Source organism: Mobula birostris, chromosome 1 (assembly GCF_030028105.1).
Source record: "Mobula birostris isolate sMobBir1 chromosome 1, sMobBir1.hap1, whole genome shotgun sequence".
Classification (NCBI taxonomy): domain Eukaryota; kingdom Metazoa; phylum Chordata; class Chondrichthyes; order Myliobatiformes; family Myliobatidae; genus Mobula; species Mobula birostris.
This window is the reverse complement of record NC_092370.1, coordinates 61790911-61803893: the sequence shown is the minus strand read 5'-3', so window position 1 is coordinate 61803893 and position 12983 is coordinate 61790911. Positions and strand designations below refer to the sequence as shown.

Sequence of the window (12983 nt, the reverse complement as noted above, 5' to 3'; positions counted from 1 at the left end):
TGAGAATGCGGGGGAGTGGGACTAAATGGGAGAATGGATCAGCTCATGATAAAATGGCGGAGCAGACTCGATGGGCCGAATGGCTGACTTCTGCTCCTTTGTCTTATGGTTATCTCATTACTTAGAATTAAGTGGCCAAAATGCAACATGCTTAATCCTTTGTATTAAATGCATTCTGATAAACGTCAACTAGACAAGCAAAGCCTCATGATTTCATACACTAAAAGCTGCTCTCATAAAAAACTGTTGTTACCAAGTTATTACAATACATAGAGATTGTTCTGTACAACTAATCTTTGTTCTGGTCCAGATGGCACCAGTGAACAATGATTCCATGGGTGACTGATCACCAGTCTGAATTATTTCACTTTCTCTACATCTACTGCTTGTTCTGTTGTCTTGATTGTGTTACGGAAATAGTTTGAGCTTGTGACGTGCAGTTTGGAATTTGATCAAATGATCTGGTATTCAACTATGTCTGGAAAGCTGCCTTGTGGAGAAGACGGACCGAAAAGGACCGAGAACATGAGCTGTCTTGTGGAAAAGACCAGACATGGAGCACAGGGTCATGAATGACTCCACTTTGAAGCATCAAGGTGAATGACATTCAGACCTGGTGTGGCAGTCGCTCTTCATGGAAGGGCTGAGTTTGTACGGCTGCTCTCCTTGAACATTGACGGGAAGATGCTTTCGATATTCTGAGATTTATGTGATTATTGGACTCTACTTTGTATTGGCCTCTTTCTGTTTTACTGTGTTTTCTTTTGCAAAGAGAGGGATTGGGGACTGATTTTCTGGTTGGTTTTTCTGTGTGGGCGAACTGTTTTTGTGTGTGAGTGAGGGGGTCAGGAGATTTAATGCCATTATCGCTATTCTTTTCTGCGAGCGAGGGAGTTGGGGATTAGATGCTATCATTGCTGTTTTTTTCTGAGGAGGAGGGGGTTGGGTAGTTGATGCTCTGTCACTTTTTCTTCCTGAGGACAGGCTTGGGGATTTGACGCTACTGTTGCCATTTTTTTTCCTCTGCGAGAGAGGGGAGGTATTTTCAGGATTTGTGAGTTTTGCTTTTCTTTTTTGTACTGGGGGGGGGGGGGTTGAGGCTATATCTTCTTTCAATAACTCCCATGGTTTTTTTCTGTGTTTCATGGACGTGTATCCAGAGTAGATGAATATCAGAGTTGTACATGCATACTTTGACAATAAAATGAACCTTTGGACCTTTTAATGATATTACCCACTAAAATATTGTAAACTTATTCTATTTACTATCATCTATGAGGCATTTCCGGCAAGAATATTGATTATATTATGGAAAATTTGTCCATCTTGTTTCTCATTTTAGTTCTGGCACACATTGATATTCTAATTAGAATAAACCACAATCTGGGAAATTTTTGAAGAATTTGTGTTAATTCATGCTAAAATTCAATTCCATATATTTATGTTTTCCATCACTTCACCATCCAACTTCTGATTTGAAGTGCTAATTTTCCATGTTGCACATAATTTGGGAATTTTCTCTACTTATAAAGACATGAACATTTTTGTAAACTTACTGAGAATTATTGAGTCTGAGAAATAAAATAGCCACAAGAAACACAAGAACAGAAGAAAGGTGGTGTTAAAAATAGAACAGCACAAGTGTTGTCTATAAACATAGAATAGCATGAAAAATAATGAATGTCAAACAAGAGACAGAATAGGATCATGAAGTGACATGCATTCAATTATATTATTTTGTCTTCATGACATTTAGAGTTACACCGACTCTCAAGTTTGTCATTCAAGATGCCTGGTGTCATCAGTAACAAATGTAGGATTCAAGAAATTAATCTATGTACCACCACATGGTTAAAGATTTCACTTTGAAAACTGTTTAAGAAAAATAGCATCAAATTATATAAAGGGTTTATTTCTTGCTCCATGACAAAGTTCAGTAAACTTTTGGAAAAAAAGTTAAAAAATAAAAAATACAAAGTTGAATATACAAAATTAAGCTTTTCAATTTAAATAACTACAAATGAACATATTATCTACCAACATGCTTTTTAATATATTTGTGACTGTTGGATAGAAATCTTTGTAGAACACTTATACATTGTTCAATTTTTCTTTCACACTATGTACATCGTATCTCCTTATCAGTAACTCTGACTCGCGACACCATAACGAGATATATTTCTCTGTTAAATGTAAGAAAATTTGAAGGCATATCTGCTTAAGAATTTAATAACTGAACTTCCAGGAAAAATACCCCAAAACATCTACATTTTCCTCTAGGCCTTCCTTTTCCGTGACAAAGTACTTCCATTTGTTTCTAATCCAGATCCTGATGGCAGCTGCTGTGACTTCTTCAAAGGTATTGAAACCCATTCTTCTGCACTGTTCAAGATTTAAAAAAAAAGTTTTGTTGTCTACTGTCATTTCATAAGAAAGTTCCCAGCAATGATTGAAACATGTGAAAAGGGATAAATAGAATGGTAGATCTTATGGTAGTTCAGATGCACGAGATGCATAAGTTGGTTAGGCATATAGTTATTTGAGTTCTGAAGAATGAGACGAGGTCTGACAGAAACTAACTATATTCAATGCTGGCAGGATGTTCCCAATGGCTGGAATCATGAACTGGGAGCAACAGTCTCGGAAAGTTTAATAAGGTCAGGGAGCTAAATGCGAGGCTCAAAGACTGGCATGGGAGAAATAGGTTTGAACATTGCCACCAGCATTGGGAAAGGACAGAGTTGTTTGGTGTTCAGATGGGATGGGCTTCACTCAAACAATGCTAGCACCAGGGTCCTAGCGAATTGCATAACTAGGGCGGTGGATAGGGTTTTAAATTAAATAGTGGGTGGTTCTAAAGTTCGGAAAAAAAAGAATACACTCAGACCCCGCTTAACGCTGAGGATGTTCTCCTCAGAGGTGGAGCGCAACATAAATCAGTGCTATTCAGGGACATTATAACATTACATAAATGGATATCTGCCTAAAAAAAATCAAACCTGAGATATATATTATTTTATGTATATACAGTTATTCGTGGAGTAACAAGCACACAAATAGGCCTGACCTGTACATCAGTGGATGAGCAACACAGCATAGCAGCAGTGGAGGGAAGTGGGTGGTGGTTACATCTTCAAAAAGGGACCAGGCCGTGGGTCCTCCTCTAATTTTGGCTTCTTCTTCAAGCAGGTGTTGAGATTTGACTGCCTTTTCTTAAGTTTCCTCTCATGAAGCAGTTCTCGGTAGCAGGAAATCATGTTGAGAACACCTCTCTTTGCTTTGTTGCTTCGCTCTCAGGCAGGGTCATTGTCGATGAACTGGTCCATGACTTGTGTGATTGTGGTGAGGCTAATGCTGAGGAATTTTGTGGTGAGGTTTCTTGCTGGTGTTTTCTCTTCTCCATCCATGTCCTCAGGTTCACCCAGGATGCGATTTTCTGCCAGTTCTCGAAGGTCTTTGTTATTATGGATTTCACCATGAGAATGCAGTAACTCGTCATCATTAACATCCTCTAATCCCACTTCACTGGCCAGTTCAACGATGTTTTGCATGACCAATTCAGTCTGAAGTCCCAGGATATTGTTGCATGCTTCTGGCCATAGCTTCTTCCATGCTCCGTTCATGCAATGGAGGTTACTGCGCTGTTCAAGTCTATCAAACCGACCTCTGCAGACTGTGAATGCTACCAATGTATCTTTTTCTTCTTCTTGAATATGACTGAAGATACTTATTGCCTTTCCCATTATTATCTGCTGGCTTAGAGGCCTGTTTAGTTGTGTTTGGTCATCCACTCATATACTTAGTCTATTTTCCATTTTTTCAAGCAAATGGCTCCTTGAACGAATCACCTTCATTGATGATAACTTTGAGGTCATCATTGCAGAAACTTTTACCTTGTCTGCATTTTTTAATAATTATTCTGATCATTGATGCAGCCAATTTCAAAGGGGCACCAACATCAACCTAATGCTCACCAGCTTCCAAATGCTGTATCATTTGCAGTTTCACATCCATCTAATGCTTCCCCTGGACATCTTAGATGTACTACCCTCACTGGAAGTTGCAGGCTGTTTTCCAGACATTATGGGTGAAAAAAATGAAATAAATTGGCAAGGGAGCAAGAACGTTTACACACGCAGGGAAAGCAAGAGTGTGAACTAATACGTGATTGGCTGTGAGTGGCTCATAGCATATGCAAAGCACTCTCATTGGCTCATTGAATGTTTACTGTAATGGTGGCCGCTCTGGGGAAGTCTTAAGTGTTATTTAGAATGAATTTTTGTAATTTTTAAAAACTTCAATAAAGAACTGAATAACAGTGTTGTAATGATTCAGCATTATGCGGGGTAGTGTTATGTGGGGTCTGAGTGTATTTAAAGCAGAAGTTGATAAGTTCTTGATTAGTAAGGATATCAAAGGTTTTGGGGAGAAGGCAGGAGAATGGATTTGAGAGTAAAAATAAATCAGCCATGACCGAACGGTAGAGAGAACTTGATGGGCCAAAAGGCAAATTCTGCTGTTATGGCTTTCAAAATTGAAGTCAGGAAGCTTTGAATTTCTCTACCGTAGAAGGCAGTAGAGGGTCATTATTAAACAAAAAAATTCTAAAGCTAGAGACCAAGGAATGTGGGGAGATGGAATAAGGGATTGGTGGATGACTAGTTATGATCATATGAAGCTGGCTTGAAGGGTTGACAGGACTATTCCTATCCAAACTTTGTGTTTCTATACCTGTAGGTTTTCTTTGCACTCTCCCTTCTTATTCTTTTATTTGGAGTTTGTCCGTCAGATAAATCCAAAGCCATTATTTTAGGACTGCTGGAGGAAGTTGCTCTTGTTGGAGTCATTCCTGTGTACAAGGGAATAAGCATAAATCAACATCCCACATGTAGTCTTAATCTTAAACGATAATGTGTAACGAGATCAATTACAGAATGTTTCAAAGTTCTGTAATACAATACAAGCAGAGCATCTGTCAGAAAAATCCCTTGTTTCTTACTAAATACTAAGTGTAATATTATTTCAAATTTTATTAGAAACAAACCACAGAGTGGAAATAACCTAGTCTTGATGTGTTAAAATATTTCAATTTAGTTTTGGCAGATTTAATCCTTTCTCTGAGTAGGCAGAAATTAACATTAAAATAATGACAAAAAATGTTAACTTGAATTCACCCAAAACTGATTTTAATGCAAAGTAAATGCATAATTACGCCAAATGACAATGATATAGAAAACACATAAATACAAGTAGTTCTCGACCATCTGTGGAACAGGTCAGCCGTATATTAAAAAAAAACGCTGAAAGAGCTCCATGTCGAGCAGCATTCATGGAGGCAAAAGGTAAATATCACCATTGCATTAGACAGAGTGAAGAGGAAAGGTTGCCAGCATACAGGGGGTGGAATAGAGTTGAATGGGTGTGCGCACAGGAGAACTCAACAATTTGCTTGGTTTCTCCTTAGAAATGGAGAAGGCTGAGGATGGACATGTTGTGTGGGAGCTGAAGATGATATATAATGTGCTATCAGAAGCTCAAGATGGCTGTTTGAACAAAGCACAAATGCTCCAATGCTAATGCCAGATGGTCAACACTCCTCGGTAGGTTAGTTGAAATTCTTAACTACCATGAATGAAGGTACATTAAAGCTATTTATGAACTTATCCCTTCATAAGAGGATTGAAGAGCACATAAAGCCATAATTACCGCTTAAAATCATCTAGCTCTAGTATTGATTGTATTGCAAATCACAAATATTTCTAATTTGCAATTTTATTTCGTAGCTTATGATATTAGTTTCTACTGTACCTCCCAACAATGAGTCGATTCTGATCTTTATACAGGATGCTAAACAAAGTGCAAGTTATTAATTTTCTTTGTGGTCTGCAGTCAAGGATAATTCTTTAATGTGATTGGCTACTACAGCAACGGGAAGGATAATGAATGCAGGATGTAACAGTCAGGTTCCTAACATTTCCAGCCACTTAGACAATGGTTATTTCTTTTTGTTGAAATTTATGATATTTAGAATTAACAATAAATTTCAAGGACAAAATAGATTTAAGATAACTTTGACAGTACTGTGCTAATTTGTTTTATTAGGTTAAGAGAATAATCGCATTCAAATCAAATTTCAACAATCCTCAAATAATACAGAAATAATTTACTCAGACCTAACCTTACTAGAGAGCAACATCTCCACACACACACGCCCTGTAAACTTTTTTCTGCAAAGCTTCACCTCAAATGTAACTTCAACAGTAACTTCCAAATAATAACATGGTGAAGGGAATAAGACATTTAGGCTCAGTAGTGAGACTCAATATTCCTCTTTCTATGATGAAAAGATTTAATTTGCATTACCATGCGCATCAAAAGGGTTAACTATGAGCTTTCATTTTTCAGTGCTACAAATTGACTAAAACGTTCTGGAGATTCATGCTAATTTTCCTCGACCCCGAATTTGATAGTCAATTTCTGGGCTGATTAAGGCACAAAGTGTGAAGACCTGACCAATTCCAATGTACATTCAAGATTACTGATTGGCAGAGCAGTCATATACCAATTTCTTACGACATTAGCACATATAGAAAACTTGCCTAGCAGCTTTTCGATTTGCTTGAGCTGATTCTCTTGGTCATTGAGCTCTTTGTGCTTCTGGGTCATTTCTGGTGAACTGATGTACTTCAGCTGTAGGTCCAATTCCTGATTGACATTATTAAGCTTGATCAAAGCTGAGCGATATTGCTGGATAAGATCTACAAGACAAACAACTGTTGTAAATACTACAAACTCAGAAAACAAACAGAATGCAAAGAAAGAAACATGGACGAAGAATCAGTAGTTTTTTTTATTTACTGAGATTTAACAAATCTTCACATCAGTGAAATTATATTGGGCCTACTGCTCTTTAAGCAAAATTCATTCCAATTTTGCACTCTCAGTTTTCCATGAGTTGAGTTTCTGATCCCAGCTAGACCATCAGGGGAAAACAGGATCCATAGAGAGACAAGTCTGAAGCACTAATTAGTAGTAACTCTGATCATTCCTGTCAACAAACTACCTATCTATTCTCTTCTGAAGAAAAGAATTCCAACTTGAACATGGAACATAGAAGAGCATCCTTTTAAGTCAAAAATAATCATTCACCAAATGAATCTGATTCTTTTATTCCCTCATTGAGATCATGAAACCATAAGACATAGATGTAGAGTGAGTTTTTTTGGGTAGATGATTTGTTTACAGTTATATGACTTTGGCCACCAGACTTCTATTTGACTATTTGACAAAGTACTGTGGATTGAGTCCACAACAATGCGCTTCCTAAAAAGGTGCGAATACCAGATGCTTCTGGTGCTGTAGTTTGACCAGATGCTGTAGTTTTGAAGACAGTATTATCTATACATTATAAATATTAATTGTCTTCTATGTTAGCATGTAAAATGCCAAATAAATGTACTGTGGATTTAATTGCATTCCTAAAGGCTGTGGATACCAACCCAGACATGTTGGCATTGGAAGGAAAGGATGAAGTTAGGTGGTGTGATATTTTGTATGTAGCTTCAATAGGAAGCATTGTCTGTAACATTTTAAGTAGCGATTGCCTTGGTGTTTAGCATATAAATATCGAGCCCACATTGAGCTAGCAGACCTTTCTAGCAAAAGCGTCTGTCCGTATGATGCCTGTTGTACCTTGTTGTGTCAAATAAAGAAGCTACTTTGTATCTACCAGTGACTGTCTCTCCGATGATTTCAGCCACGCTACAACAGAAGCAGAATTAGGCCATTTGGACCTTCGAGTCTGCTCTGCCATTCAATCATGGCTGATCCTTTTTTCCCCTCCTCTGCCCCACTCCCTGGCCTTCTCCCCATAACCTTTGATGCCATGTCCAAGCAGAGCTTGTCAACCTCTGCCTTAAATACACTCAATGATCTGGCCTCCACAGCTGCCTATGGTAATAAATTCCAGAAATTCACCATCCTCCAGCTAAAAAAAAATTCTCTGCATCTCTGCCTTCTTGTCCTAGACTTCCCCACCACGAGAAACATTTTTTCCACATCTACTCTGTCTTTCAACAGTCAAAAGGTTTCAGTGAGATTTCCTTCCCCACTCCCCTCTAAATTCCAGCAAGTACATACTCAGAGCTATCAAACATTCCTCGTATGATAACCCTTTCATTCCCGGAATCACCCTTGCGAACCTCCTCTGAACCCTCTCCAATGCCAGCACATCTTTTCTTAGATGAGGAGCCCAGAAACCATAGAAACTACAGCACAGAAACAGGCCTTTTGGCCCTTCTTGGCTGTGCCAAACCATTTTCTGCCTAGTCCCACTGACCTGCACACGGACCATATCCCTCCATATATCTCCCATCCATGTATCTGTCCAATTTATTCTTAAACGTTAAAAAAGAACCCGCATTTACCGCCTCGTCTGGCAGCTCATTCCATACTCCCACCACTCTCTGTGTGAAGAAGCCCCCCGCTAATGTTTCCTTTAAACTTTTCCCCCCTCACCCTTAACCCATGTCCTCTGGTTTTTTTCTCCCCTTGCCTCAGTGGAAAAAGCCTGCTTGCATTCACTCTATCTATACCCATCATGATTTTATATACCTCTATCAAATCTCCCCTCATTCTTCTACGCTCCAGGGAATAAAGTCCTAACCTATTCAACCTTTCTCTGTAACTGAGTTTCTCAAGTCCCGGCAACATCCTTGTAAACCCTCTCTGCACTCTTTCAACCTTATTAATATCCTTCCTGTAATTTGGTGACCAAAACTGAACACAATACTCCAGATTCGGCCTCACCAATGCCTTATACAACCTCATCATCTCATCATAACATTCCAGCTCTTATACTCAATACTTTGATTAATAAAGGCCAATGTACCAAAAGCTCTCTTTACAACCCTATCTACCTGTGATGCTACTTTTAGGGAATTTTGTATCTGTATTCCCAGATCCCTCTGTTCTACTGCACTCCTCAGCGCCTTACCATTAACTCTGTATGTTCTACCTTGGTTTGTCCTTCCAACGTGCAATACCTCACACTTGTCAGTATTAAACTCCATCTGCCATTTTTCAGTCCATTTTTCCAGCTGGTCCAAGTCCCTCTGCAGGCTCTGAAAACCTTCCTCTCTGTACTACACCTCCAATCTTTGTATCATCAGCAAATTTGCTGATCCAATTTACCACATTATCATCCAGATCATTGATATAGATGACAAATAACAATGGATCCAGCACTGATCCCTATGGCACACCACTAGTCACAGGCCTCCACTTGGAGAAGCAATTCTCTACTACCACTCTTTGGCTTCTTCCATTGAGCCAATGTCTAATCCAATTTACCACCTCTCCATGTATATCTAGCAACTGAATTTTCCTAACTAACCTCCCATGCGGGACCTTGTCAAAGGCCTTACTGAAGTCCATGTAGACAATATCCACTGCCTTCCCTTCATCCACTTTCCTGGTAACCTCCTTGAAAAACTCCAATAGATTGGTCAAACATGACCTATCACACACAGAGCCATGTTGACTCTCCCTAATAAGTCCCTGTCTATCCAAATGCTTGTAGATTCTGTCTCTTAGTACTCCCTCCAATAACTTAACTACTACTGACGTTAAACTTACTGGCCTGTAATTTCCCAGATTACTTTTCGATCCTTTTTTAAACAACGGAACAACATGAGTCACTCTCCAATTCTCCAGCACCTCACCCTGTAGACAGCGACATTTTAAATATTTCTGCCAGGCCCCTGCAATTTCAACACTAGTCCTCTTCAAGGTCCGAGGGAACACCCTGTCAGGTCCCGGGGATTTATCCACTTTAATTTTCCTCAAGGCAGCAAGGACCTCCTCCTTTTCGATCTGTACAGTTTCCATGATCTCACTACTTGTTTCCCTTAATTCTATAGGCTTCATGCCAGTTTCCTTAGTAAATACAGACGCAAAAAACCTAAGATCTCCCCCATTTCCTTTGGTTCCGCACATAGCCGACCACTCTGATCTTCAAGAGGACCAATTTTATTCCTTACAATCCTTTTGCTCTTAATATACCTGTAAAAGCTCTTTGGATTATCCTTCACTTTGACTGCCAAGGCAACCTCATGTCCTCTTTTAGCCCTCCTGATTTCTTTCTTAAGTATTTTCTTGCACTTCTTATACTCCTCAAGCACCTTACTTATTCCCTGCTTCCTATACATGTCATACAACTCCCTCTTCTTCTTTATCAGAGTTGCAATATCCCTTGAGAACCAAGGTTCCTTATTCCTATTCACTTTGCCTTTAATCCTGACAGGAACATACAAATTCTGCACTCTCAAAATTTCTCCTTTGAAGGCTTCCCACCTACCGATCACATCCATGCCAGAGAACAACCTGTCCCAATCCACGCTTTTTAGATCCTTTCTCATTTCTTCAAATTTGGCCTTCTTCCAGTTAAGAACCTCAACCCTAGGACCAGATCTATCCTTGTCCATGATCAAGTTGAAACTAATGGTGTTATGATCACTGGAACCACAGTGCTCCCCTACACAGACTTCCGTCACTTGTTCTAACTCGTTTCCTAACAGGAGATCCAATATTGTATCCCCTCTAGTTGGTCCCTCTATATATTGCTTTAGAAAACTTTCCTGAACACATTTTACAAACTCTAAACCATCTAGACCCCTAACAATATGGGAGTCCCAATCAATATATGGAAAATTAAAATCCCCTACCACCACAACTTTATGTTTCCTGCAGTTGCCTGCTATCTCTCTGCAGATTTGCTCTTCCAATTCTCGTTGACTATTGGGTGGTCTGTAATACAATCCCACTAATGTGGCCACACCTTTCCTGTTTCTCAGCTCCACCAATAAGGACTCAGTAGACAAGCCCTCTAATCTGTCCTGCCTGAGCACTGCTGTAATATTTTCCCTAACAAGCAATGCTACTCCCCCACCTTTCATTCCTCTGCCTCGATCACATCTGAAACATCGGAACCCTGGAATATTAAGCTGCCAGTCCTGCCCCTCCTGTAACCAAGTTTCACTAATTGCTATAACGTCATAATTCCACGTGTCAATCCATGCCTTCAACTCATCCGCCTTCCCCGCAATACTCCTAGCATTGAAATATATACACCTCAGAAGATTTTTACCACCACTCACAACCTTTCTATTAGCGGATATGCTTGAACTTTTAACATCATTTATTTTCACCCCAGCCACACTGTCAGCTCTGGCACTCTGGTTCCCATCCCCCTGCAAATCTAGTTTAAAGCCTCCCGAATAGCACTAACAAACCTCCCTGAAAGGATATTGGTGCCCCTGTAGTTCAAGTGTAACCCGTCTCTCTTGTACAGGTCCCACCTGCCCCAGAAGAGGTCCCAATTATCCTGAAATCTGAAACCCTGCCCCCTACACCAGTTCCTCAGCCACTTGTTCATCCTCCAGAGCATCCTACTCCTACCCTCACTGGCATGTAGCACAGGTAGCAATCCTGAGATTACCACCCTCGAGGTCCTGCTTTTCAACTTCCTACCAAGCTCTCTATACTCACTCTCCAGGACCTCCTCACTCTTCCTTGCTATGTCATTGGTACCGATGTGCACCACGACATCTGGCTGATCACCCTCCCACTTCAGAATGTCATGCAATCTGTTGTTTCTATGGATGTAATCACGAGCTGTTTTCTGCAACAGAGTTGCTTTGGTGCATTTTCTAGATGGCATATACCATCTCCATGATGTTTTAATGATAGTAGTTAAAGTTCAGATGATGACCAGTTGGCAGTAGTGGTTGTTTAGTTAAGCACTAATGAACCTGCTGAGAAGCATTCTACATTCAAGAGTAACCATGTATGACAGGTATTGGGGTTTTCAGTGGGAAGGGAATTATTGATAAGTAAAAGGATACCCCTGCTGTTGGAGATCAGCACATGTGATGGCCTAGTTAGGTTTCTGATCACCATGGGTGATTCTAATTGTGAACGGAATCAAAATATTATCAGCAAACAATCTTATTTCTGACCTTGTGAAAAGAGGTGGTCATTAATAAAACAGTTGAATACAGCTGTCCTCTAAGAATATCTTAGGTTCAAGATGATTGACCCCGCCCCCCAATAACCACCTATCTTCCTTAATATTGAGTGCAGCCTATGGAGGTGCTTCCTGTAATTCCCAGTGATTTCTAATTTATTTGGATTCTTTGGTGCTACGCTGTTAAATGTTGGCTTTAGATCAAGGGCAGCCACTCATCTAGCCACTGGAATTCAGTTCAAATGTTGTCTGGATTAATGGTTCTGATGGTAACTGTCAATTATATTTTCTTTCACTTTGTTGTTGAATGACACAGAAAAGTATCTGGCTGAATGGGATGTATGGGCAAGAATTACCTCAAATTTGCTGTTTTGCTGGAGCTACACGAGACATAACATATCTGCAAGCACAGCGATTTGAAGCATTATTAAATATTGTTCGGGTCTACAGCCTTATCCATTGTAGCCAGTGCATTTCACTGTTTCATAAATTACAGAGGGCAAAAAAGAATCAACTGAAGGTTGGCTGGTTGGGCAGTCTCAAACGAAACCCAAGATGGATCATCCATTTGGCATTTTCTTTTTTTTTTGGTTGCAAACACGTTAACCTTGTTATTTGGGCTCATTAAGAATGGGAATTCTCAATTTGTGTGCCAATACTATCTGTTCAGTTGATTTTGAAGTCTACCATATGTTGCTCCATCTTTGGCATGCATGTAATCCAGTAACGTAGCTTCTCCAAAGCAGCACCTTTGAGGGTGCTTGGTCTTCCCCTTCCAAGATACTTTATCTAAATCAGAAAAGCCGTTTGACTTAACAGCAAGAGTAGAATGAGGGATATGGATATCCTCAACACCTCATAAGCTGCCAATTATGAACTGATTGATCTTTTACAAATCTATTCCACTACTACAGTGGTGATACCTAACAAGATGAAAGCTGATTAACTGTAGATCTTG

The 12983-nt window shown here is 39.7% G+C and overlaps 1 protein-coding gene across 4 annotated transcripts in view; it reads right to left on the bottom strand.

Annotated features, from left to right (window-relative positions):
* Positions 1-1896: 1896 nt before the first annotated feature.
* The window catches only part of smchd1 (structural maintenance of chromosomes flexible hinge domain containing 1), a 169004-nt gene continuing 157917 nt past the window's right edge, over positions 1897-12983 (bottom strand). For 3 of the 4 annotated variants that reach the window (XM_072255886.1, XM_072255904.1, XM_072255923.1), the window contains 3 exons: positions 6600-6758; positions 4732-4849; positions 1897-2382 (listed from right to left, as the gene is read on the bottom strand). In XM_072255886.1, coding sequence (XP_072111987.1) covers positions 2277-2382; positions 4732-4849; positions 6600-6758 — 383 coding nt within the window. In that variant the 3' untranslated portion in view covers positions 1897-2276. Of the gene's footprint in view, positions 2383-4731; positions 4854-6599; positions 6759-12983 lie in introns of all 4 variants that reach the window. The other variant, XM_072255895.1, reaches the window with a different exon arrangement.